Source organism: Alligator mississippiensis, chromosome 9 (assembly GCF_030867095.1).
Source record: "Alligator mississippiensis isolate rAllMis1 chromosome 9, rAllMis1, whole genome shotgun sequence".
Classification (NCBI taxonomy): Eukaryota; Metazoa; Chordata; order Crocodylia; family Alligatoridae; genus Alligator; species Alligator mississippiensis.
Window position 1 is genome coordinate 63,786,592 of NC_081832.1, and position 27,615 is coordinate 63,814,206.

Consider the following 27,615-nt stretch of genomic DNA (forward strand, 5'->3'; position numbering starts at 1 on the left):
CCCTCTCGCTGTCAGCGGCTCCAAGTGCGAGTCCCGGAGATCCCACGCGTGAGCACTCCTTGCTGCCCAGGGCAGGGGGTCGGACTCGATGATGTCTTGAGGTCTCGTCCCACCGCAGCATCTATGAATCGATGAGTCTGGAAGTGGCTGGGTGCACGGGAAACAGGTCACCCACCCTGGCGATCTTCAAAGGAGCCCAGCCCCAGCGCAGGGCATGCTGGTGGAAGGTCCCTTCCGGCCCCAAACACCCCCGAGACGAGCACGTCCCGCAGCTGTGAGCGGGGGCAGCCCTGCGCCCCTGGACGTAGGAGTGCGCCTGGTGCGGGTGCTCCCAGCGCTGCCGGCAGTGCCGAGACCCCCGCTGCCGGCTGCGGAGCGTGCGTCCCGCCGGCTGCCGCCCGCCCCGCCCCGGCGCCCGCGGCCCCCGCTAGTGCCCTGCCCCGCGGCGCGCTCCTGCCCGGCCCCGCTCCGCTCGCCGGGCGGAGCCTCCCCTCGCCGGCGCGCTGGCTGCAGCGGGACCCGGCTCCCCGCTCCCCGCTCCCCATGGCCTCGGGCGGCGGCGGCGGGCGGCGCGGCCGCGAGGAGGACGAGCTGCCCGTGTACCTGGCGCGGCCGGGCACGACGGCCCAGGTGCCGCGGCAGAAGTACGGCGGCATGTTCTGCAGCGTGGAGGGCGCCTTCGAGAGCAAGACGCTGGACTTCGGCGCCCTGAGCGTGGGGCAGCGCGGAGCCCGCGCGCAGCGCCCGCCGCCGCCGCCGCCCGAGCCCGAGCCGCCGCGCGAGCCCCCGGCCGCGGCTCCCCCGGCCGCCGCCGGCGTGGAGATCCGCGGCGCCTCGGCCAAGGAGCGGCTGCAGAACCTCGGCCCGCCGGACGACAAGGTAGGAGCCGCGGCGCCCCCTAGGCTGAGCCGCTTCCCCTTCCCCCGCTTCCTGCCCGCTGGGTTTTCCTCGCCGCCGTTTGAACTCTTCCCCAGGAGCAAACTTGGCCCAAACTTTCCTGAGATTCCCGGTCAGGGCTTGCCTGGGGCCGTTTGCTCCAGCATCGTGCTTGTGATGCTGCTTTTCTTTCTTTCTTTTTTTTTTTTTCTGCAAGGAAAGCAACAGGGCTCAGAGTTGAGGGGGTGCGGGGAGAGGAAAGAGATGTTCAGACTAAGGAATAGCAGAGGGCAAATGCAGGCACTCGTTCCTCTTGAAATGTCTAGAATATAATCATTATCCTTTCCTGTTCTGGTGAGTAATTGGCCATGGAAAGCTGTTCCTCAGGGGAACTGCGGGGCATACTCTTTCGTACATGCTGTGGTTAACCGAGAGGAGGGTCTACAGCGGGCTCCCGTGTTTCCTGAAAAAGGGAGAGAGAGAGAAGCTTTCACTGTCATCTTGTGCCGTACAGTGTCCCTGTCTATGAAGCAGAGTGTCAGCATTTCTTGGACAGACAAGACTCTTCGGGTAGATGTGATATCTGTTACGAGACCAACTCAGTAGTTGGGGAAATTGTTCTTTGCAAGCTTTTTGGGGCACACCCAAAAGCTTGCAAAGATCACTTTTATCCAGCTCTTGAGTTGGTCTCGCAAAAGATATCACATCTACCCAAAGAACCCTGTCTATCAATTTTCTCAACCATTTAGCTGGTCTAAGAAAAGCTATCACTTGTCTGCCCATGTCCTTAGACCAACACGGCTATAACTAACAGCCCTAAAGCATTTCTTGGAGTTCCTTAGATCCATACAGAGTTAGAAGATCCATCCGACTTAAAAGATTTGTACTGAGCTACTAAGGGTGGTAAAACTGCCTGCCACCAGGGTTGGCCTCACTATACTAATTCATGGAAGGAAATCACTGGCTCTCTCACAAACATACCCTTTGTGTGTTATCTAAATGAAAAGAGCTGGAACCTGGCATCAATCAGGAGTCGTGCCACGCTGGTAGAGGCACACAGGTATAAAAGTGATATAAGTGAAATTGCCCTCAAGCTCAAAGTTTCTAAACTCAATCCCGACTCAGTTTGCCCTAGAAACTAAGGTTCCCTCAAGCTGGGCAACATGTGGCTTTTTGTCAGAGGATGCTTCCATCCATAGTTGTGGTCCTGTTCATATCAGAGTATGTCAGCAGGAAGATGACTGAAACCAGTACATCGCTTTAATTCCACTGATTCACTGGGCCTACTGCCATTTCACATTTGATGTAAGTGAGATCACCATCAAAGTCCCCAATTTGTGAAGGGATTGGATCATGATAAGTCATTCTGACATCATTAATGCTGCAGGTCAGTGACTACATTAGAGATTGCTGTTTTTTTTAAATAAATAATGATAGCAGACAGAAATGTCTACAGTCTACCCTGGGCCAATCTGTAAAGGCTGCAGTGTGCACAAAGGTAATAAAACATGTATAAAAATGGGAAAAGTTACGTTTGGCAAACAGAAGACCTGTTGCTAAGAGTTAAGAAGTGCACTGGGTATCTGAGCTGTGCATATGCCCAAGTTTGGACATAAATGCTAGGCTTAAGATAAATTTAAGACACTTGCAAGCTAGAGGACTAAACCTACCAGCCGGAGATAGGGAAGTGAAGGGGGATGGGTGTAGGGAGGGGGCTTCCCTGGCTTTTGGGAAAGTGCTGGGTTTTCTTTCAGTGGGGCTAACTCTAGTCTCGGCTCATGAACTCCATCTTTGATATCAGCCTTTAGTTAGTAGGAAATCAATAAATTGGAACGATCTCTTGCCTCTTCCTTCCCTCCAGAGAGGACTCGGCTGTGAGCTATTTCCATGACTCTAGTCTTTCTTCTGCCTCTCTTTTTAAGTCCTCCTGCTCTGTTCCCAGTACCTGATGAAGCTGCTGGACATGGCTTTACCAAAGAACACATGAAATGAACATTATAACTAGTAGTTTCGCATTGCCCATAGACTTCTGAAAAGCAACTGCACAACTGAACTACTGTATTATTAGTCTAATTCTGCTGGTCTGGAAAGTTTGGAGCAGAAGCAGACAGTGGAGTAGCCCATCTAAAGGCCTTGCTCAGGGCCTTACTATATTAATATAGAACTGAAGGTTTCAAACAGTATCACTGCCCATAGGCTCTTGTCTCAGCCCTTGTCTTCTGGGCTTCGCACCTCTCTCCAGCGGAGATTTTCTTCCAGATGACTCCTTCTCTGGGAACCTTTTTCCTTCTCCGGGCTTCCACCCAACAAGCAGAGAGCCTTTCAGTAGAGACTCTGTATCTGAACATCTGCCTAGCAAGGCAGAAAGCCTCATATAATTTCCAGCGCTGCCCATGACTAGGATGTAACCTGTAACCTACAATTATAGCTCTGTATTTTCAAGTCTGAAGACCAGAAGAGGTGCCCTTGGGAAATATACTCCAAAGTCCCATGCCATTGACAGACTCTAGTCTGGTACATGGAGCTGCTTTGACTCCTGCATGGGTTTGTGCTGGGCCGAGGGTCTACTTGAGTCGAATTCATTGCCAGATCAGAAAACATGATTTCTCAATACAAACTGAACTCTTTCTTGTAATGAACTTACAGGTAAGAAAACAGATACAGACTAAGAGATTTTCCCAAGGACATTTGGTAAATCACTGGCAGTTTCCTAATTCTAGTCCTGGGACCCCAGGCCAAATTTTCTCCTCCTGATTCATATTTCCTACTTACAGTTAAATGGAGTGAACAGATTCTTGGAAGCGCAGTGTCAACACATGACTGTTTTTCTTAACAACAGGCATGGCCACTTCTTTTACGGGCCTCTTCCTCACCTCCTCCCTCCCCCAGCCCTACAGATCCACTGGTTTTTGCATCCTTCCTCAAGGAAGCAGAGAAGAACATTTGGCCCCTATTCCAGGTTTTTTGTCTCCTCTGGCTACATGGTTCTGCAGTGAAGTCGTCATGTCCATAGCAACTGGCTGGAATCCCACAAACACAGGATTACAACTTCAGCGGAGGCCCAGGCAAGGAGATCAGTGGGGCTGCAAAGGAGAAGGCTCCCACCTTCCACTAGAAGCCAAAAGTGCAGGGAAAACCAACCAACAAAGTCCAATCTAATTGGGTTACCTTTCCATAAGGGGAACTCCCTTCACTCAAGTGATGCTGCTCTTCTCTAAAAGTGGCTGACACCATACATAATCCCCCAAAATCTGAATGTGTGACACAATGTAATATATTAAAAACCCCCAAAGTGAATGAGACTGACCTGAGCAAAGGAAGAAGTTTGAGTTTCTTTTTTTTCTCTTTTGAGTCACACAAAGTTTGTAACAGCTTCACGTTTACTCTTTTTCTGTCTGCTGCTGTTAATCTGCAAGGAGATGCACCAAGATCACCGTAATCTTTTGGCGTACTATAATCTTTGCATAGACTTACTTCCTTTGTGAGGATCTCAAAGCACTTTGATAATGTTCATTAACTCACCCTTTCAGCCCCCTGTGCAGTTACGGGAGGTGGGGGTTTCTTCCTATTTTTACAGAGAGGTTAGATTACTGTTTTCCGGCCCCTGGTGCTGCCCCTGAGTCTGAATTGACCTGGACCAGCCCCACAGGCAGGACCTGGGATGTGCGCCAAATGTGGGCGCCACTGAAGTGCGGGTCCTGGGCTGGCTGAAGCAGGCACCCTGTGCAGCACAGTCCTTGACCACGTGCCAGGGACACCACATGTGGCCCAGATCCTCAACCAGCTGGTCTTGGTCCCATGCTACATGTGCCACCTGTCCTGGCTGGACTTCTCTGCCTGTGGTGTCTGTTTCAGCCTCTCCTGGATCTGGCGTGGGGAGGGAGGAGGTCCCTGGGTCCATTGGCCTGATCTGGCCCAGGGGGTTGGCAGTATACCCCTGGGTTACTGTCTTCAGAAACTAGTACTTCAGAGAAGCCAGAGCTGAGCTGATGGAAGTAGGAGGCCTTTTCTTCCTCTTGAAATGAAGGAAGTCTGTAAATGGTTCCCTTTGTGATACAGAAGTGATAGTAAAATGTGTCCATTCATTCACAGAGTTTAATTATAAAAGTGTGAAGATATAATTTTGCCCAGGACTCTCTCTGGGAATGTCTTAGAAGGGTTAGTTACAGCAGGTAGCTTTAAGCAGGGTTCTTTATCTCTTTTGGGTCCTTCTGACATGATATGACTCAAACTGAACATGATCCTGGGAACTTAGATGTCCTACTTTGTGGACATCTATTTTCTATGCTATCTGTGTGCTTATAATACAATCGAACATATAAGCTGACTCCTTCAAAGATTTGTATTCATACAATCACAGTGAAATATTTCCTTAGAGCCTGCAAGTAATGTAAAACCCAGCTTAACGTCACAGGAGAGCTAACAGTTACCTAAGGACTGTAGACAGGCTTTGATGCATCATCAGTATTACAGTCAGCAAGACAGTGTAAAGGATATAGCTACTACATCACATAAATCAGGCCCCTACTCATTTGGGTGGTTTCTTGCATACTTAGTATTTCACACACTCACAGACCTTTACATTTTTCCTGTCCTCTCAGTTTTATTTTATGCAGATCGCATAGCAGTTCTGGGGAATGTAATCCTACAGAGGATGGAGACAGGAAAAAGAAATAGCCCTTTCCAGCAGCACCATTTCCAAGATCTGATTCTTGTTTTAAACTGCAGTACTAACACGAGTTGTCAGAAGTTGTCACACCAGGTGTCCACACTACATTGTGCATCTGCTTTCTTAAAAACATTCTTTGTATTTTCCCAAGACCAGCTTACCTATCAATCTAGATTGTTACTCCCTTTGCCAAGGTTCAGGTGTGGTCTGGGTCAATACTTGGATGGGAGGTATCTAGAGAAATCCAGTTACTTCAGGATATGGTGTTTGGGGATTCAGGACGTCTACTCTTCCCTCTGAGCTGGTGCTGAATGAATGTGCGGTGCCCAGGTATTCTGTGCAGCTGCCAGGTTGATGGGTTTGGGGTGAGATGTAAAACTAAGGTCTGGCTCCTGACATTTGTGGTTATTATAGGTCCCAGGGCAATTTCAAACAAACAGCATTGCCTTGCTCTTTTCTAGGATTTTTCATCTGTATATCTGAAGTCCTTTTCAGGCCAGGTCTGTATCATTATCCATGAAGCTGAGGTGAAAAGAGATGAAGCGACTTACCTAAAGTTCTTTGGCAGGAAATGGTAAAGTCAGGAAAGGTACCCAGGGCTCCTGCATCCTAGTCCACTATGCTATCTGCCAGGAATTACCCTTGGTATTAGACATAAAATCTAAATCAGATATTTGCATTCTTTTCACTTAGATTTCCCTCTGCAGCTGAAATTGGATAAATCCTTATTCAATTCAGACCTAAGCTCCTTGTGTCATGTTGACTTCGGTATCATTCTACAGCAGAGACAGTTGCATCTCAGAGGGAGCATATCAGCCAGCAGGTCCTGGATTGGACTGATATCCAGGCCACTTTGAGTCCAGTCCTCATAGATGAAAAACAAAAGGCTGAGCCTGGCTTACACTTCTAGTAACGTGGTGATGCATGATACTACAGCCCACACCTGCTCCACACCACAGCTGCGGGGACAGAGAACACAAATCCGCCTGGTCCATGCTTGCAAGTGTCTTTCACTTCAACTGGAGTATAGTCATTGTTCCTAGAAGAGGGCTATGACACAGAGTTATCTATTCTAATTTTACCCGGTAGAGGGCAGTGGTACACACACACACTGCTTTCTGATAACTGCATCCGGACAAAACACACAAACCCTCTTGTTACAGATGGCCCCTGAATTAAAACCCAAGATCTGAATACTCCCGAACATGGTAGACATTTAAAATCCAAATGCATTGGAACATTCTGCCATATCCAGCATTTGTATCGTCCTTGAAAAACAACATTTTCTTATTGTTTGCACTGTGTTCGCTAGCTGTACAAAACCCTGCAATTGCTTTGCTGTATCCTCGCCCTTTGCTTACAAAGACAGGACATCTGAGCGATGAGAATCAAGGTACAAAATCTAGCACTGGATTTCAGATCCCTCAGAGTTGTGGGGTGGCATATAGGAATACAGCGCTTTGTCTTAGGTCTGGCTCTGAATTTATTGTCTTCACCTTGTTGCCCTAGAAACCACGGCAAGGATGACTTTTAGCAGAATCTGCATTGCTTCTACAGCGTAAGCACTTAGAAGTACATGTTCTTTTAATTACATTTCCTCAGGAAAAAAAAGCATGCACACCAAAATAAGTGGTTTATATTAAGAAGAAGCAGTCAGGGAGGGAATATAAGGAAATGGAAACCCAAAACATGACAAAAATTCCAAAGACCAGTTTTCAAAAGGCAGGGTAGAGAGAGGTGGGTCTGTGAAGGAACACAGTTCCAGTTACTAGGGCCGTCCCTGGCCTGCATCAAGTTAAACAAGCATAAATGGGGAGAGTGAGGAATTGTCCTGGGAGGGTGGAGCGGTAGCCTCCAGGAAATCTGCAAAGCTGTTTCACGAACTGTCTACCACCCAGCTCAAGATCCCTGATCCACAGGATGAAATCATCTATCGGAAAAGCAGATTGGCTTTTCAAGGTTGGCTTTTGTTGCTGCTAAATATTCACTGTCAATGGGTCTTTCAGCCAAGACGCACCACTTGCATGGTTCTATTGTGTGCAGATGGTTGAGGAATTCATGGAGGAGTCACTTCCAGCAGCTAGCTTTGTCCACCCTGGCATCTGGGATTCCCGGCTTTGAATCGGAAATTAGGGGAAATACATTCATCCCACAGCTTCTGAATTCACAGGCTTGCACGTTTGATCTTGAAACACCAGAAAGACTCCATGACAGCGAGGTGTAAAGGGTGGGGAGGGCAGTCTGTAGAAGGGAGCTGGGCAGGTTCTGGGATGGGGCAGCTCTCTGCCCCACTGGCTGGTTCTAGTGAAGCTCTAGTGCAAATTCCACAAGAGAGCTTTTCCCACGTGCAAGGAGCATTTCTTCATGCACATCCCTGTCTCTCTTTGCTACTGTTGTCCTCTGCTACTGGCAATTGAAGTTACTACCTCTAGCCAGCTGAGATTGGGGCATGTGCACATTATTCAGATAGGAATCAGTCAAGCTGAACATATTGGGCATTGGCATTAAGCACTTGGGTACAGGGCAGTGATTCTCAGTCATGGAGCCGTGGCACCCTGGGGTGCCACGCAGTGCTTTGGGCTACAAGCAGAAATTACACATAAACTGGTATAAGTGATTGGAAACTGGTTCAAATCTGTAATACAACAGAAGTTCAGTGCACATAAACTGCTTTCAAAATGGACAAAACTAGTTTAAGGTAAACCTGGATGGGTGTAGTATCAGACTTAACTGATTTAGGTTAAACCAGCTGATTGAACTGCTCTCCCAGATCCGCTCCAGATTCAAGTTAACAAGGTGGGCAGGCTAGCCTTAGCCCAAGCTGCCTGCTGCAGCTCAGCAGGGAAGCATGCTCTAGCGCCCCACCCCACCGGCTTCTGCCCTGGGTCAGCGCAGGCAGGTGGCTGCATTTCTGGAATCAAAAGTGAATGTCTGTTCACTCGCTTATCGGTTTAATCGCAGTTTAGAATGACCTGAGAAGACTAAATTGATTCAGCCTCAGGCCTTTTGATTGTCTGTACTTAGCCCTAGTCAGCACTCATTCAGTTCTCCGCTGTGAACTGGCACACATGCTGCAGGCAGAGCACTTATTGGATGCGTCACAAGCGCAGAACCAACCTTGTAGAGGGATGGTTCAATGAGGATGCACAGGTTGAGCTTTAGATCTGAGGACTACGTGGAGTTTAGGTGTGGGGAGAGGGGAGTAAGAGCAAGTCAGAAGGAGGAAACCTCAGCCCTCTGTTAAGTGAAAAAATCAATTTCAGCTTTTTCTCCAGCAGAGGGCAGGATAAAGCACAGGCGTGCCGGCTGCTACCTGCTGACTTGGGTGCTAGGACTGGATCTGGATTTTGTTTCCTACAAAGCTGGCCCTGAGGTCTGGTTCCTGTGTATTTCCTATCAGTAATTGCATGTGTACGCTTCCTTCCCCTTACTCTTTATTTTCCATCCCATCCCACCAAGACAACTCACACTTTATTTGTTCCTCTTGGGAAGACACAGGTGGCATTTTTGTGGTGTTTGCTTTCCCTCTGCAGTTACACCATGACCTTGCTGCTGAGATGGCCTACCCCAGGCAGGAACACGAAAGAGTTGGCAGAAGTTTATTTTGGAGAAAGGAGAGATTGCAGATAGACTGGAGAGTTCTCAGATTTCAAAGCACCTTACAGAAGTTTCATTATTACCCATTATTGCCCTTCAGCTGAATAAAAGAGGTCACCCTGCTGCCTGGGTAGTCTATAAAATGCCATGTGTGAGCTTAAAGCACAATAGATCCCAGGTTTCCTGACCCCTTTATCCACGAAGCATGTGATTGGGGCCTTTCCTTGGAAACCCAATGGTTCTGTGTAATCTTGAACATCTTCCTTCCAGGAGTACGTGATCCTTGGCTCCTACCCCACCACCATGATAAATTCTTACCTACCCCATTTCTTCTCTTTCCACATGGTGAAAATCTATCCCTTTCATGCAGTTGATTTGCTCAAAGAGAAGTTAAGGGGAGATTTGTGGTGCCTCATGAAATCTTACTGGAAAAGTCAGATCACATTGGCTTGTATACTAGTACTGTGACATGGACTGAAAATTAGCTAAAAGAATAATGATATCACCCATGGGGATAGGGGGAGAAGAGGAGACTGTCTCATGGGAAGCTGTGGGCATCATTGTTAGAGACGGGGGTTTTTCCAAATTGTTATTCATGACCGGAAAGAAGAGATAAACAGCACATAAATTACATTTGCAGAAAACTGGGATGCACTACAAACACAGGGAGGAAAGAGTCATGATACAGAGGGATGAGCAGGAAATGAAAAATGGGATTCAATCTGGAAAAAAAGCAAGCAAAGATATCTGGGGAAAAATAATTCAAAACACAGGTATCATCTGTGTTAAAGATACTAATGGGAAGGAAGTCCTATGGTGATGGTGAAAAACAAATTGTAGTAAGCATGCAAAAAAGATTTTGGGAGCCAGACACAGTCAGCCTCCTTAAGAGCCAGGCCTCTTAAGTGTTAGTAGCTTTAAGGGGAAAGGGTCAGGCAACAGATCAGCCTAGGTACGTTGCTCTCTGCCACTGAGATAAAAGATACTGGGCTAGCTGGACCTGTGATCTGACTTAATACGACATCTCCTATGTTTTTAGGCCTCGTGTGACAAGATGAAGTGAGAATTTAGTGATTTAGTTTTCCTTTTAATATGGCTTTGATGGACTGTATCCAAAACCTTTACAAATACCATACATAAGGGAGAGGGGGAGAGTGTTCCAGATAATTACTGGCTTGTTTTGCCTGACCTCTGTAGTCTGTAATGCTTCAGAACAAATTTTGAAAGAAAGCTTCATTAAAGACATGGAAGAAGGATGGAAAATGGGCTAAAATACTAAATGCATCCAAGTGCACTAGCTCAGCACAGAATGACTATAAGGTTCTCATGTCATGTGGCCCTGAAAAGACCAGTGCAGTCCAATGTAATGATCAAGATATTTCTAGTAGAGATAGGGAAGTAGTAATGCCATAGTATAAGTCTGGAAGACTGCGGACCACTTTGGTCATGCATATTTAAGAAAGATAAATGCTGTCTGGAATAGACTCAGGGCAGGGCTGCTGAAATGCTCAGGGAAATGGGAACCTATCTTTTGAGATGAGGCCAGAAGTGCTTTGCTTGTTTAATTTACCAGAATGAAAGCTAAGTGAGGTTATTACTCTCTGTAAATACATCTGGGGAGTAAGCATCAAAGAGGGAGAAGAGCTATTTTAGCTAAAGGGCACAAGAGCAAATGGACATCAACTGGCCATGAATAAATAGATACTGGAAAATAGCAAGTTTCTAACTACCAGAGCAAAATACGGTGTTTTGCTATGGGTCCACAGGTATGAGTTTGAGCTCTGCTCCTGACTCGTACTGAAGGTCACCCCAGCTGTCCCACCTAGTCGTTTCGGCTGGAGATCCAAAGTCACCTGGACAGCTCCAGCCACAACGCCATCTCGTGTGCCACTTGCCACAGGGACTGGGGTGCCTTAACCAGGGTAGTCCAAAGAGCTGTTTGGCATGGGGGGGGACCTTTTGATTGGTTTATTATATAGGGTTAGATGATGTGATTTGTCTGTGATAGCAGAGGACTGGAGTCTGGGGAGGTCCCTTCCAGTCCCGTGTTTCTAGAGCTGCCATTAGGTTCAGTAGGAGAGAGATGTTGACAAACTGGAGGATTGGGGGCAGTGCTCTGAGGCAGGATTCAGAGAATATTTTGGGACAGCTATGCCCTGGGTGTTATTCCATCCATTTCAGTGCACTGCCATCAGGGATGCATGCTGCTCATTAAGTGCAGTGCTGCTACATGAGGCTTAAGAAGGACAATCTTCCTGCATTATGTAGAAGATTTGTTGGGGGCGGGGGGGCTACAGAAGAAGCAGGATGAAATGGATCACATTTCACAAGAGCCCGAGACCCCTGACAGACGTTACACTGAAGTCATGATTGACTTGTTAATGATATCTTAAGTAGTAGCCTAGCTACAGGTTCAAGCAAGTAATTGCCACCTGTGAGGGATTAAGTTGTGGCCCCTGGGCTCATGCCTAACTCTCCTCCCCCCACATAGCTCTGGCTGTAATACCAGCAGGAGTCCCCAGGCTCCCCTCCCCTTCCTCTGGATGTTGCTGCCTCCCCTGGGAGCAAAGGGTGAGCCTGAGGCCGCACAACCACATGGAAAGGGATGTCATGGCATTTGCGTGGCACACTACCGAAGGGCATCATAACATGTCCTGGTGCAGCCCAGTGTATGAGCCCTGCTGGTGCAGTCCTTGGGGCATTGGGCTCTCAGCTGCTTAGCAGTTAGACAGCCATGCTTTACATCATCATGGTAGCAGACTTCCCTGTTTATAGCATCGTACTTTCTCCAGTTGCTATCGCTTTTAAGGCATTTAATTTTGGTAGTCCTGAGAGTTCTTGAAGCTTTACAATACATCTTTGGGGTTACTGGCAAAATCCTTTCCCAGAAGTATATTCATTTTTATTCCCTACCTCTTTCTGGAAGACATTTATCTTTGGGAACAATTATATCATGTCTAACAAAGTTCATAAAGTGTGTTCTCTTAGTCTTTGCCTTCCTCACACACTCATCTAATGTGTATTATTGTTCTTTGCACTTCCTGATGATGCTTAGTGCACTCAATTTACTTATGCTGTGTCATTCTATTCCTTTAATTAGACAGTTTTAATACAGTACCTAGCATTTACACTGAGGTTTTCCTATTCAAGACATAGGTTGCAAAGTACTATTATCCATGGTTTTGTTTTTAATTAAGGAAAGTTTAATTAACTATGGATGGAAAAATGTGGAATCATACAAAATTAGGGTTGGAAGGGAGCTCAGGAGTCGCATCTAATCCAACCCCTGCCCAAAGCAGGAACATCCCCAACTAGATCATCCCAGCCAAGGCTTTATCTACCTTAAAAACCTCTGAGTCTTAAAAACCTCCAAGGATGGAGATTCAACAACCTCTCTGGGTAACCTGTTCCAGTGTTTTACTACCCTCCTGGTGAGAAAATTCTTCCTAATATCTAACATAAGCTTCCCTTGCTGCAACTTGAGACCACTGCTCCTTGTTCTGTCATCTGTCACCACTGAGAACAGTCCAGCTCCATCATTTTTCAAACCTCCCTTCAGGTAGTTGAAGGCTGCTATTAAATCCCTTCTCAGTCTTCTCTTCTCTAGACTAAATTAGCCCAGTTCCCTCAACCTTTCCTCACAAGTCATGTCCCCCAGCCCACTCACCATTTTTATTGCCCTCTGCTGGGCTCTCTCCAACTTGTCCATATCCTTTATACAGTGGGGGGCCCAAAACTGAACACAGTATTCCAGATGTGGCCTCACCAGTGCTGAATAGAGAAGAATTACTTCCCTTGTGCCTTTGCTGAAAACATTCCTATGAATGCAGCCCAGGATGCCGTTGACCTTCTTGGCAATAAGGGCACACTGTTGGCTCATCTTCAGCTTATTGTCCACTATAGGCCCCAGGTCCTCTTCTGCAGAGCTGCTGCCCAACCAGTAAGTCCCAAGGCTGTACACACGGTGCCTGGGATTGTTCTGTCCTAAGTGCAAGACTTTGTACTTGTCCTTGTTGAACCCCATGAGATTTCTTTTAGCACAATCCTCTAACTTGTCTAGGTCGCTCTGAATCCTAGCTCTACCCTCCAATATATCTACTACTCCCCCCAGCTTGGTGTCATCCGCAAACTTGCTGAGTGTACACTCCATGCCATCTTCCAGCTCATTGATGAAGATATTAAACAAAACCAGCCCCAGGACTGACCCCTGGGCACTCCACTTAATACCAGCTACCAACTAGACATCAAGGCATTGATTTACTACCCTCTGAGCCCAATGTTTCAGCCAGTTCTCTGTCCAACTTACAGTCCATTCATCCAGCTGCAGTTTCTTAGCTTGCCTGCTAAAATGCTGTGGGAGACCGTATTAAAAGCCTTGCCAAAATCAAGGTATATCACCCTCTACTGGTTTCCCCATGTCCGCAGAGCCAGTTATCTCATCATAGAAGGCAATCAGGTTGGTCAGGCATGTCTTGCCTTTGATGAATCCATGCTGTTCCTAATCACCTTCTCCTCCAAGTGCTTAGAAATGGATTCCTTGAGGATCTGATCCATGATTTTTCTAGTAACTGGGGTGAGGTTGACTTTTCTGTAGTTCCCTGAATCCTTTTTCCCTTTCTTAAATATGGGCACTAATGTTTGCCCTTTTCCAGTCATCTGGGACATCTCCTGATTGCCATGAGTTTTCAAAGATGATGGCCAGTGGCTCTGCAATCACATCAGCCACCTCCCACAGCACCCTTGGATGCATCCTATCTGGCCCCGTGGACTTGTATATGTCCAGTTTTTCTAAAAAGTCCCTAACGTGTTCTTTCACCACTGTTGGCTACTCACAATTTAAGTAATATTTCTAAATTCAGTGAATTCAGTGAAAATAGTTTTCTGCGAAACTAATAGTTTTCTGTGAAATTTTCAGTGAAAATAGTTTTCTGTTCAGAGTTATTACTCCTGCTTAAATATGTGCCACAAAAACACAGTACAGGCAGTCTTCGTCTTACAACATTTCGCACTTACAACATTTATAAATTGACACCCTGTTTCAACTTTACAACGCTTGATCCCATGTGACACCACACCAGCGAACAAGTTCACTGCATCACCCATCTCCCTGGAGAACATCTGTCCAAACTTCCTTGGACGCTTTCTTTAAGAAAGCAGACGAGACTCTAGAAAAATCTGCAGCCAGGACTCCTGAGAAGACTTCAGCCAAGAACCCTTCAAAAAGTCCAACCAAGAGCCCTTGAAAAAGTCCAGCAAAGTCACCTCAAAGAAGTTCTTCCAAAGCAATATGATTGCTATTTACAATATAAATACATTAATGTAGCTATATTACTCATCTATAATTGACTGAGTACAAAATTCTGGAGTATTTTTGGTGAAAATAGGGCATCAGGCCTTGGTTCAGGAACCAATCCCCCATTTATAACATTGTTTCTTATGAGAACATTGATTCTGAGTTGCAATGTTTCGACTTAAGATGCGGTTTTCAGGAACCAGTTGTGTCATAAGTCTGAGGACTGCCTGTATAATTGTTCTAGTGACAGCAAACACATAAAGCCAACTGGTGAACCTATGTCTAAATTCATTTTCCAAGGCAAATGAAATACCAACATAAATAAACAGCATCTCAAATAATGGGAAGCAAATCAGATATTTAAAATTCTTTCCATTTCCTAATCAAGGGAGACAGTAAGGATGTTGGGCCACAAGGGATTTAAAACATCTCTGATTTTTAACAGATAGCAGTCCTTTAACTGACAAATCCAGAGGAAGTAGTAGCTCAAGTACAGCTAGAGTTTCTGGCTCACAGTCCTGTACTCAGGCTAGTGGATACACACCACCTACTAGCTGTGTCGTCCTCAATGTCACAGAGCTTGACCCAGCTAGATTCTTTTTCCAACAGATTATACCTTACCCAAGCATGTACCCACTTCATCCACCCACAGCCACATTACAGATGCTTAGCCTTTGGTGTTTCCACCTAATCAAGCCAAGGAGTCAGCATGTAACCTTGTATTCTGGATGCCAAAGATAAAACATTACGCGCTTTTTGTTGTCCCCCTGTCCCCCCACCCCCACCGCACCCATTGCCTTTTGTACATAGAGAATGAGATCAATCCAATTAGCAATGATAATGGAGCCCAAATGTTACGGAGTTAATAGGGGACCATATGGATGATAGAGAAAGAGACAGGCAAATTTCTATTTAGGCAGTTTTGCTCCATCTACCACCATGGTAAAGTCTGGATATCTGCATAGTCCATGCACAAGGGTTAGCGTTGTTTGAGAGAGTCTGGAGTCTCCAGCTGTGCCAAGTAGCACAGATTCTGTTTTTGATTTTGTGGGTGCATTTCTTACTTTTGATATAATCTAAATATACTACTCAGAGCCAGGGATTACTAAAGAGAGCATATGTGTGGGCTTCCCATGTACAGTGCTGTCATGCATTTCACTCCTGACTTGCTCTGTTGCTTGTGTTATTATTCAGGGACCACAAATCAGCTTTATTATCACCCCTCAGGGCTGACTTGTTCTTCCAGACCTGAGTACCAACTGGCTGTTCAGATTCCTTCCTGTTATTTTATTCTTGCTTTCTAACCAAAAAATACATGATTGTTATAGATTGTACCAAAGTATGAGATGGTTTGATGATGAAGACATCATCACGGAGTATGAGGTCCATTGTCACTGAAGCAAGATTTGTGGCCTGGTGGCCAGTGGCAAAAAGTCTAGTGCATGACTGTGCTTTATAGAATCTGGCCTGTAAGGGCAGCATAGCTCCTAACAGAGTGCCATGGCCTTACTCTGCATCCTCAGAAACAGGATGCCTCACTTCTCAGCTTGCATCTGCCAATTAATATTTGCTTAGGGTCCTGGCCTTATCTGGATACTGTTCTTCAAATGCTGCTGCTGCCCAAGAGATGGAAGATAGCACTTGTTAGGCTTCCTGAGCCAGGGAGCAGTTGCTATGGATAGATGGAGGAAATGGGAGGAAGAAACAAAAAGCAAACATCCACCCTGCCTTCCTGGAGACGGGGCTGAGAAGCTGGAAAATATAACTGAAGCAATTAGCTTGTATGGCTGGGCTGGCTCACTGCTGCAAGGTGGTGTCCAGCCGTGACTTTCCTATCCTTCATCTGGGAAATAGCTGTGATTCTTTTTTAACACAGATAGACTTGGATTCAATAACATATGTTTCCATTCAGCAGAAGGGAGAAAAGAAACAATACCAGGGAGAAAAAACAGCCATTCCACTGTGATATGTAACTAAGAGGGGAAGGGGACAGATGCCTCTGTTTTACAAACTTGGACTCAGCCTTCAGCTGTGCGAGGGAGTTGAATTATGGCAGTGGAAATCCAGATGCCGCTGTATTTGTTCAATGTGAAATAGTCCTGATCCCCCCTTTCCTGGGTGCTAGCAGTGACTGGCTCAGAAGTAGCCCGCGTGCATGGGGCAGCACTGCTGTATCTGCCCATCAAAACTGAGGTCACATGGGAGAAGCCACACTTAAAGGGCTCTGGAAATAGCAGGGTCAATACCAGTTAGATTTGGGAGATCATTTAGCCTATTATCTTACCATTTGCCTTAGTAGAAGAGGGAGTTTGGTACACATTCATCTAGTTTAATATCATGCCTCAGCTGCTGGCCATGGCTGAAGGCTCCAGAGATTATTATAAATTTCTTACAATACATCTGATGTACAGTAAAATGCAGCAATGGCAGCTGCATATGTCTAAATGATGACCACTGTCTGATGAATCCAGTATACCAAGTCCAAGCATTAAGATACCAAGTGTTAGGCCTCAAAAATCATGAGATTGGATTAAAAATCATGATTTCTTTTTACAATAAATATTGTGTTCTCATTATTTGCCTAGTGGTTTGCGTACCATTGTGGCTCATGTTTTCACCCTTTATGTACAACCATGAACACTAGCAACTTTGTTAAACTAATAGTGTGGTTCTCATGCTGTCACATGACAGCGAGCTGGGGCTGTAAGGACAGCCCCAAATATTGTGGACTCATAATAAAAGCATAAGAGTTGAGAAGGAGTCTCAGTTGGTATAATAAAAGGTATCATCTCTGAACCAGGAGTTCAAGGGTTTTGCATTTCTTTTTGTCTCAGACCAACATGGCTACCAAATACATCCCTACGAGTTGAGAATGCAGTTGAGAATGGCTGTGCCGTCTCTGAATGGCTCTTTCATATCCAGGACTAGCAGAGCTGCTCTTACTGATCTTCCCAGCAAGTGCAGGAAATAGCTAAGAAACTGACTTCCATGGCAAGAGGGATGGATCCAGTCATTTGAAATGCCTTCTCCCAGCACTATCTCTTGCAAGCATCGGAAACCACTCATTCAGTGCTTGCCGGAGTGAGTGGCTCCATGTAGATCCACAGTCCCCTGCACCTGGGCCCTGGTCCCCCACACCACTTCCTGTTGTCCTACACTCCCTACCCACCAAATCCAGCTCCTTCACCATTACAGGCCACATCTTGTTTCCATGAATTCCTTCTTCCCTCCTGTCATGATCCTTGTCATGTACATTTACTCCGTCTTCTCCCTTTGATCTCCTGCTGCTTTAGCTTCTGCCCCCTGGTAAGCGCATTCCTGCTTCATCCACCCGGCTTGCCTCCTCTCCCACCACCCCCTTATAACAGATGAAACATCTCTAGCAGTAGCAACCCAGGGTAGCTCCCCCAGTAAAAGCTTGGAGCAGTAGGGCTGAGTTGCAGTCCCTCTTGCTTTGCAGTTGTTCCTGGATATGGTATGTGCAGACGAGGCCCTTAGAACTGGCCCCAAGCCCAGGTCTCAGAAGTAAGCAAATGCGAGAGAAAACAGCTGCTCTCTCTACATCTACTGACAGTTTGAATGAGGTGCAGAAGTATCTGGATGGTGGGCAACAGAGCATGGCATCAGGAAGCAGCACAGCTGTCTTGAACCAAAGAAAAGCAGGTAGCATTTACTGGCCCAAGACGGTAGGAGAATACAGGACCAGCACTGACCCTGTAAAACTGCCCAACTCTATCCTGACTTTAAGTCTACTGGAGTCACGCAAGGTCCGCATTAACAAACACCTCGCCAAACAGAGGAAGTCCTCCTGTATCAAGCTGGCACAGAGTACACTACATTTCTAATATGATTTTTGGCAGAAACCAGTTAAATGAGCTATGAGCTAGTGTTGCATATGGAAGGTTTAGTGGAGTGGAGTGTGAATTGACCCAGAGAGAATTGCAAGGAGCACATGCCATACAGTGGAAGTTTTTGGAGGGTGACAGCCAAAGCCTGCCTGCCAGGTATGAGCCTGCTGTATTGCAAGTGATCCTCAACAGAATGGAGAACAGAACTTTAAAGGGCAAGAATGGGAAAGCTGTATAAGGTAGACTGTCCCTAAAGCAAAGGTAGCTAGACTGAGTGAATATAAACACTAGAGAAGGAAGCAGTGAACTGCATCTGTCTTTGAACTTGCTGGTCAAGTGGCAGAATTTCGGTCCACTTATGTTTAAAATACATTTGGATCTCCAGTTCTTAGACAGGGCTTTGGTGAAACGAAACAGTACTTTGGCTACAACCAATTACAGCTACATACACTGCAGCCTTGTTATAACAACTATCCATGGGACCAGGAGAAAAGGCCAGTAAAAGAGGGTGTTTGCTACAATAGGATTAGACAATTGCCTTCATCCTCATAATGAAAATATCGGTTCCTGCTGTTGGGAGTGTTGAAAGCAGGAGGTTGGTATAAATAGGGTTTGTTATAATGAGATTGTGTTGAATTTAGAGAGACCTCACTGTTTGGGGCGGCTGTTCTGAAACTCCTTCTGGAGGGATCATCAAAGGTACATCTATCAGCCGGGTACAGTTTCCATTAACTTTGACTCGTTGATCAGGATTCTGACCCTAGGACTCTTAATGTGGTTTAGTCCCTGTCTCTGCCACTAGCTTACTAGATAACCCTGGGCAAATCACTTCTGTACTTGTGTATCCCCATTGTACAGATGGGAAAGATTATGCTGATCTTTGTAATGTGCTTTGAGATCTGCTGATGAAAAATGCCATAAAGGAGCTGAGAATTAATAATTTACAGTGGTGCAAAGCAGTCACCGCTCCAGTGGAAGTAGGTAGAAGCTGTGGGTGCTGCGGCGGCTTTGAACATCTGTTCCAAAGATTAATGTGGTCCTTATGAATACGTTGGCTAGGAACTTATTCCTAGCTTGAGATGTTACATGCAAGTCATCACACTCGAAGGAGATGTGAATCTGTTTCATGACTGGTGGGCAGAGCCTGGAAACTAGCATAACTTAAAGCAGATCCCTGAACAGAATAAGCTAGTCTGGGAGTAAGACTTTTGAGACCATATAAGCACTTCTACACCAAGGCTTTGTTGGTTTTGTCAGGGAGGGTAAAAACCCACACATCTTAGCTATCATAGCTATGCTGGCAAAAGCCCTGCTGACAGGAGAGAGCTTTTGTCTGCTTATATCCTTCAAGGAGGTAGCAGAGCAATACCAGCAGAAACCCCACTTCTGTCAGCGAACACTGCATCTACACTGGGGCCACTGAGATAAAGCTATTCTGTCAGAGGCTCCTCTAGTGAGGACAAGCTCTTGCTGTCACTGCAGATCCTATGTTTATTTCTTACTTTGGGCCCTAGGTAACCTGTTAGCCGTGAAGGTATAGTATCCTGTGTGGTGGGCTCCATGCATAAACTATGTTTGAAGAGTGGTTTTTATAAATGTTTCCTTTGGCCCATGTTAAATGAATTGCTTTTAAATATAGCTAAAGGCCTCCTTGTTCTAGTAGTATAGAAAAGAGCCTTTTCCCGGTAGGGTGACCACCTTTTCCAAATTGGAAGGCGGGACACGTGTCCGCCCCTCACTGGCTGCATGGATGGACCGCAGCCAAGCAGGAAGGGGCAGATGCGTGCTGCCCGCTGCAGCCTCGGGGCTCCCTGCCCTGCTGCCCTCCATCTAGGAGCCCCACACCAGCCATGCACCCCCTGCCCACCTGGCAGCATTGGTGGGGGCACAACTCCACACCTCTGCCGCCCCGACGGCATGGCCCCTGCATCTATTACATCTGCCTCTGCCCTGCATACAAATCTAGGGGGTATGTGCCTCACATACCCTCCCAGGAGTGCATGCAGCAATGGGGAGCTACCCCTTGGACAAGCAGCCATGGCTATCCTGCTCCTGGCCCCAGGGCCCCATGCATTGCACTGGCTGGGCAGCGCTCCCAGCCCCTATCCCACTCCCTCCCTCACTGTGAGGGCCTCGATCTGCCCCCCGCACCCTCTTTTCCCTAGATTTGCCTGCAGGACACTACTCTCCAGACTGGCTGGCTCTTTCCTGGCCACGTGCATGTGTTCGGGCACACACGTGGTGCCCCCTGCATTCCACTCCCAGCAGCCCCGAGCAGCCCCTTGCAGGCTGGACCTCTGCCAACCTGCAAGGGAAAACCTGGATCCCTGCACCATGCTGCAGATCTGGGACAAATGCTGTTCTGGAGTCATTCAGCTCAGGACCGGGACATGATGATCCTATTCCGAGATTGTCCCACCCAATTAAGGATGGGTGGTCACCCAACTTCCCAGTCAGGATAAGGGAGTCCTATTCACTTTTACCGTGATGGACACCACCCAGAAGAAAATGTAAGAGGCAACTGGGGGTTCAAATGATGCTGGGGGAAGGAGTCAGGAGAGAAAGGGGAAGCTGAGTGTTATTGGAAGGGGATGGTGGTGATGTTATTACCTCCTCATTCAGCACAGCCCTCCCCCTTCATTTTGCTGACAGGTCACGTATATCAAGTATGTCTTTTGATTGCATGAGAGGCAGTGCTAATGCTGAACCTGTTGTGCAGGTGCAGGTCCAGCTTTCCTGTTTTAAAGGTCAGGCCTGATCCTGAGAGGGTCACAGTGAAGTCAGTGGGAGCTGCTTTGATCCTGTCAAGTCTGTCGTTCCTAAATGAACCACTTCAATACTAGAGCCTTCAGGAAGAACCAGCATGGGCTGTCTTGTAGTGGCACAGTGTACGGATTGGGAGATCAAATCCCATGATCAAGTGGGTAAAGACGAGGATCAAGACAAGGACAAGCCACCAGAGCCAGCCAGCTCAGCCTAGGACAGTGTTTCCCAACCTTTTCCAGCCCAAGGCACACTTACATTAATAAAATTTTCCGTGGCACACCTGTTAAGGCATTCCCCATCCTCATACCTATTGTAGCGCATTGCCATGGCAAAATTCTGCGGCACACTTTTGCAGTTGGAAAACACGGACGTAGATGACTCCCAGGAAGGGAAACGAACAGGCCTCCTGAATCAATATGAAATCTCTTTAAGAGGCCTCATTTTTCCTATCCTTTGCTTGCCACATTGAATGTGCCCTTCACCTTCCTACCACCCTGCAAATCCCTGCACTGGTTAAGAAGCCAGTTTTGCATCAAACTCAAACCCCTCCTGTTTTCCAAGGCCTTTCACAGCTCTAATCCTGCCTGTATCTCATCTCCTATTGCCCTTTACTCGGCTAACCTGGCACCCTCCTTTTCCTCTCCAAAGTTTCTTCTCCCTCAAAAACACCCCTTCCTCACCTAACCCTCGCTTGGATCTGAATAGTCTCCCTATCCCTATAGCTCTGGGTAGGAACTCAGTCATCTTCAGTGGGATTCATGCTGCAGGGCAGCAGCCCTGCTGCAGGGAGAGCTGAGATTTTAAGGCTACTGCCCTGTAAAAATAACAAATGCTCCTAATTAGTGAGATACTTTAGTGCCTACTCCCTTTTGTAGTGGTCTTGGATTGGGATTCACCTGCAGTCTTTAGAGCCAGAGACCTTTCCAAAGAGGAGATCCCTGCAGCTGCAGGTTAACGGCAGCCGCCTGCTGTGACTAGAGGCTGTTTCATGCCTGAGGAGCTGGCCACCTGCTTGGGAAGCGGATGGGGAATTCTGCTTCCTTGATCCATCGGCAGCATCTTGCCATAAGCTGTTCCCCTGGGTATTTTGATGGATGTCCTCAGCTCAGTTTTAATCTTCAAACTGGATTGGCCTTTCCAAGGCTTGCAGGCTACGGAAGAAAGAACTGGGGAAAAAGGTAGAGGGCAGTGGGCTTTGGCAAGGGGTGGAACAGAAGGGCAGAAATAATATAGATAACCGCTGCTAAAACCAAGGCACACACCTACATCGGCCCACTCTCCCCTTTTGAAGGGAGAAGCTGGAGGGGCAGGATTGTTTTCTAAAGCCAGCGGGATTGAACATCTCAGGCAGACACTGCTGAAATCAGCCGAATCAACCAGCGGTGAGAATGGCTATCAGTAGCCCTAATGCCGTCTGACTTGTCTAACTTGCTGCACTGGCTGCACTGCCAGCTACCACTGCAGGATCTGGCCTGAGGGGAAGGATCTCTCCTTCTTGCCCTCGCCAAGCCTTGTTCAGTTAAAGGACCTGATCTGGAGAGGTGATGATCTTTCCCTAACAGCCAGTAAAGTCAACAGGAGCCTAGGGATTTGCAGCACGCTGCCCCAAGTGAATTAATTGTTCTTGAAGCAACAGCAGCTCATTCACTTACTAGTTCATCCCTTACGTTGCGTTTAGATTCAGCTAGATTTGTCTGTGTTGAAGGGAAGTAGCTGTAGCTCTACTGCTGCTCACACACGCCGCTTGTGTCGATGCAAAACTGAACTCTTTTAAGAATAACTGATGCAGGGTGGGTTAACTTCATGCAAGATGGGGCTTCATAACCCTCTCAAACAGTATCGAGGTTTCATGGGGCCCCTCTGAATGTGGGAGCCTGGTTGGTATGTTTCCGACGGTGAAAGTACCTTTTCTGTAAGGACTCTGGTACTCAGGAAGCGAAATCACACTGACTCTCAACAAGGCTTTGCCTTTCAAGGCCACAGAAGTACTGTATTTGTTTCTCATACACCACACCCCCTTATAGAATATGCACCCTGTTTTAAGAGGCCAGGTCAAGGAAAAAAAATATTCCTTGAAGAAACCATGTAGCAGCCAGTAAGAAGTCAAGCCTGCTATCAGCACTTTGTTGATGGGGCGTACAGACTGAAACCATGTGCCAGGTCCAGAGCCACGCGCTGGTTCTCATCTTGTGGGCTAAATCCAACCCAGTGCTGGCTCTGACCTGGTGCACCGAGTCTGACCATACACGGCTTGCCAGATCCAGGTGCTGGCACTAAGCCCAGCAGGCCTGGGTCCATGTGCTGAGTCTCGCACTGCACATTGGGTCCAGAGCTGCATGCCAGGTCGAGGGCCACACGCTGCTTCTGACCCTGTGTGCTGGGTCCAGGGCCAGTTGCCAAGTCTGACCCCATGCACCAGCCCAGTGTGATATGCAGGGTCATGTCATCTGGCCCGGGGCTCTCACAGGTCTGGAAATGTGCTGGTTGGGGAGTGGTGGCAATATTAATTGCTGTGGCTTTCAGAGTTATGGCAATTAATGTTGCCACTGTTCCCCTGCCGCCAAATTTCTAGGCTTGTGTGGATCTGGTTTTCTCGTGTATAATGTGTACCTCGAGTTTCACCAGCTGGTTTTGTTGAAAAAGGTTTAGAGATTATATGTGAGGAAATACAGTATTTTGACATGCACCTCCTGTTGGTTTCATTGGTGCTTAGGTGCATACGTACCTGAAGAGGCATACATACCTCTGGGACCTGTGTCTCTCTTGAAAATCTTACCTCTTGTCTCCATGTAATGTAAATGCAAGGTGCTTTTATTTTCTTCTTTGGGGACATCATGCAACAGCCAGACAGATTTTCAGGTTAAAGAGGAGGCAGCTGGCTCTCTGAGTGAGGAGAGAGTTAGGGTGGTAGAATCTGGTGTGATGGAAATTTGGTTGAATGATGATCATGTAGCCCTCCCTGATATTTATGTATGTGATGTCTGCTGGTCTAACTGATCTCAATATTAATCAGTTCAGACTGTGGGATTCAAGTCCATTATGGGACAGGATAGTGGGAGAGATGGGCTGGCAGGGGAAGGTGAATGTTATGGCTGATTTAGTGCTGCCAAAAACACGGCCAAACAGTTCTCCATTGAGGAACAGGCTCAATCTTGACTTGAAGGTAGACATCTACTGAGGGATAAAGGAGTCTAAATCTCAGACATTGCAAGCCTAGCTCCTCTACTCAGGCTACCAGCAAAGGCTCTCATTGCCAACAGCTTGGGAGGAACTGGGTTGACGTTACCAGCCTCAGAAACTTGTGATTCCATAGATTCTGGTGAAATCAAAAATGTCTGTGAAGTCCCTGAAATAATCTCTACTTACTCAGAAACAGTGGGATTTATGGAGCGGCTTTTAAACTAAAAATGCCTAACTAACTTCCCTGGATGTCTATTCCTCCCAGGGCCTCTGTTAGGTTCTGTGAATCATTCCCCAAAGGTGCTTTGCCACCATTTCACTGTTGTCCTACAAAGACTCTAAGGCCCGCACAAGCAGGGATGTGCCTTTGCAGCAGCAGCCAACTTTGTGCTGCTACTTTGTGCCGCAGTGCATGCCCGGCCTGTGTGCTGTGCAGCAGGACACATTGTCCCACTGCTCCATGAGCTGCAGGGTGGTGCTGACTGGGGCACAGAGGCTAGCCATCCCCTGTGCTTAGGCATCCTGTGCCCTGACCAGCTGGGGAGCAGCATGTGGAGCCCCGGCACTGAGGCACCTTGCACCCAAGCCAGCCACTCCCTGGCTGTCTGGGGCGCAGTGTACCTTGAGCCTGGGGAGCAAGCAGCTCTGGGCTCTGGCTGCTCCCCTGTCTCCATGCACCTCAGTGCAGGGGGCTCCACAGTGCGTGGAGATGGACTGTCTGCTCCCCCATCTCTGCATTTGTCCCGGCACCTACCACTTTGATGTGGTTTGCACCGCTTTTTTCCAGGTTATTTTTTTTTGCTACCAGGAGATCCCAAGAACAATTTTTGCCTTGGTGCTGCAAATTAGCAGTGCTGCACACTGATTAAGGTGCAAATTGTGCTATTTGTGGCAAAGAGGTTTGCAGTGCCTGAAGTTGCACATGCCTGCACTTCTGGATCCAGCCTAAGCGTTCCAGCCAAAACCTGGAAGTGAGAGTCAGGGGGCATGTCTACATGCAGTTGATATTGCACAGTCATTTAGTACTTGCTAAGTTGCTTTAGTAAGTACTAAATGATTGTGCAGTACCCACTAGCACTACCCAGCCACAGTGGTACACGGGTTGTTTCCAACCCTACTGCGCAGTATTGGCGGTGTCATGGTTAGTGCCTCTCAATGCTATGTCGTAGCTCATCACTGCGGCGACCTAGTGTCTCGTGTAGATGTGCCCAGGGTCTCAAAAACCACCTGAATTCCTGGTTATCCAAACAAGGCTGCAGATAACTCCTTGCTTTAACAACTATGCAGCATATAATGGAGATGCAATGATGAGGGCAGTCATGCTCAAGCAACATTCATCTCCTTGCCTGAGTACTATGTTAATCCACTTGGATTCACAGCAGTTGTGAAGAGACTTCCTTCAAAATAATAGGTCCAATGAAAGAGTTTAGCTTGCTCCAGGCATTGCATCTGCTGATCTTTTTTATCCTTGTTTTCACTAACAAAGCCCTGGAGTATTTTCAAACCAGAAGAAAGTATGCAGAACCTCTCTGCTGCGGAAAACTTGGGTCATCCTCCTGAGCCTACCCTATCCATACCAAGACTTCCTCCTCCTTTCTCTCTCTGTCTCTTTCTCCTGGCAGAAGTCACATGTGTCCAACTTGAATGACTGCATTTCAGATTCCTGCCTGCTCTTGCTTCGCTCTGGACTTCTGATTTTTAAAGGTTGTGGGGCCTGCGTGTGCTGTATGTTGCCTCTGGGAGGTGACCTGTACTTCCCGGGGGTGTGAAAGCCAGTCTGATCCTTACGCATTTCTGTTCTGAAACCAAAAAGCCCGGCCTTCTCATTTCTTCAAGATCAGGCTTGAAATGGCAGTGGGAGAAAGGTCTGAAACGGGTCTTAAGTGGTGAACGATGCTGGTGCTTGGTTCTAATCATTTAGGACTGGCTCATCTCCTCTACTTCCATTAGAGTTAGTGGCAGACAAGGTTTTTTGGGTGAATCTGATATCTTTCATTAGACCAACTTAAATAGTTGGGGGGGAAAAAAATAGCAAACTTTCAGATTTAAAATTATTTAAAATTAGAGTTAGTGAGCATTCCCAGTGGATTTCGGGAGAGAGATATTAAAGAAGGGGAATCACAGCTCTGAGATCTCAACCTTCTTCCCCAAGTAACCCCACAGAATATCTTCTCCAAGGGCTTTCTGTGTATCTTGTCTTCTGGACTGGGACTGGGGGAAGGTACCAGCTGTTTCCTATGGCAGGGCCCTTCAGTGACCCCATCCATGGGTTTTGCAGTAGAGATCCAACCTGCAGGCAGTGCTGCTTGATGCTCTGTGCACTCTCTTGCAGAGCAGAGGGGCTCAGTGGAAGTGTGACTGCTGGAAAAGAAGAGGGAGTGGTTGCATACAAAGAGTAGATACCAAGTATAAAAGAAAATGTTGGGGATGATTATCGTGAGAAGCTGACAGAACAGACTCCTGAATTCTAATTTCGTTCCTGCCACTGCCTTTCTTGTGGCTGCTCAAGCTCCCTGTTACTCAATATCCATCTGTACCAGATAGTATAGAAGTGCAGTGCCAGAAAGGACCGCAAGGGAGCATCCAGTCAGCCCTTGCATTAGAGCTGGATGACTGCCTTTACTGGAATGTGTTGCGGCTGGATTGTGAGCATAAATAAAATGGGGTTAGGGGTGTGAGGTTCATTTATTCCCCCTTTGGGGCAGCCGCCACCTTTTCCTGTGTGTTTGACCTGATCAGGCCCTTTGGACTCTGCCATGCTAATACCAGTAACAAAGCTCTGTGAAAGTCTGATTGGAATTTAGAGTTTTAATCTAAAATGATAAACTGTATGGATATTGATTTATGTGAGAATCTCTTTTGAGTCAGCTTAAACTGACATGTCTCCCTGGATTTTTATTAAATTTTACAAGCCACTCCTAAGTGGACTACAGCTGGGAGAAAAAGGGGGGCAGGAAGAAACCTTTGTTTGTTTTTTGTGTACTCTCTGCACTTGACAGCACTTTGTGCCTTTTGTTTGTATGAGTGTTACATAGTAACTGGGAAGGAAGAAGCAGCTTTTAGAAGGAAATTTGGCTTGAAAACTGCAAGAATTGGCACAGAGAACACAGAAGCACATCTGGGACCTGAAGTTCACCCAAGTGTTCAAGTCAGCAGCGGAACTGTAAGCGATCACGTATGCTGATTTGCCTGCTCCTTTCTCAGCGTATGCATCTTGGACTTCGTCATCTGTTAAATTGCTGTGGATTTTGGATTAATTGATGTGGGTAGTACAGACTTCTGAGAGCCCTATAGAAGAACGAGTTGTTGCTGTTGTTGTTAAGAGCTTTGAGGTAGATCTTGAGCCTGCCAAACTGGAGGCCTGTGAGCCACATGTGGCCTGCAAG

At 47.0% G+C, this 27,615-nt stretch overlaps 1 protein-coding gene across 1 annotated transcript in view; it reads left to right on the forward strand.

Annotated features, from left to right (window-relative positions):
- Positions 1-489: 489 nt before the first annotated feature.
- Positions 490-27,615, forward strand: part of DPYSL3 (dihydropyrimidinase like 3) — a 73,831-nt gene continuing 46,705 nt past the window's right edge. Inside the window, exon 1 of the mRNA XM_006265019.4 lies at positions 490-879. Within this exon, the coding sequence (XP_006265081.3) occupies positions 544-879 (336 nt within the window). The 5' untranslated portion in view covers positions 490-543. The remainder of the gene's footprint in view (positions 880-27,615) is intronic.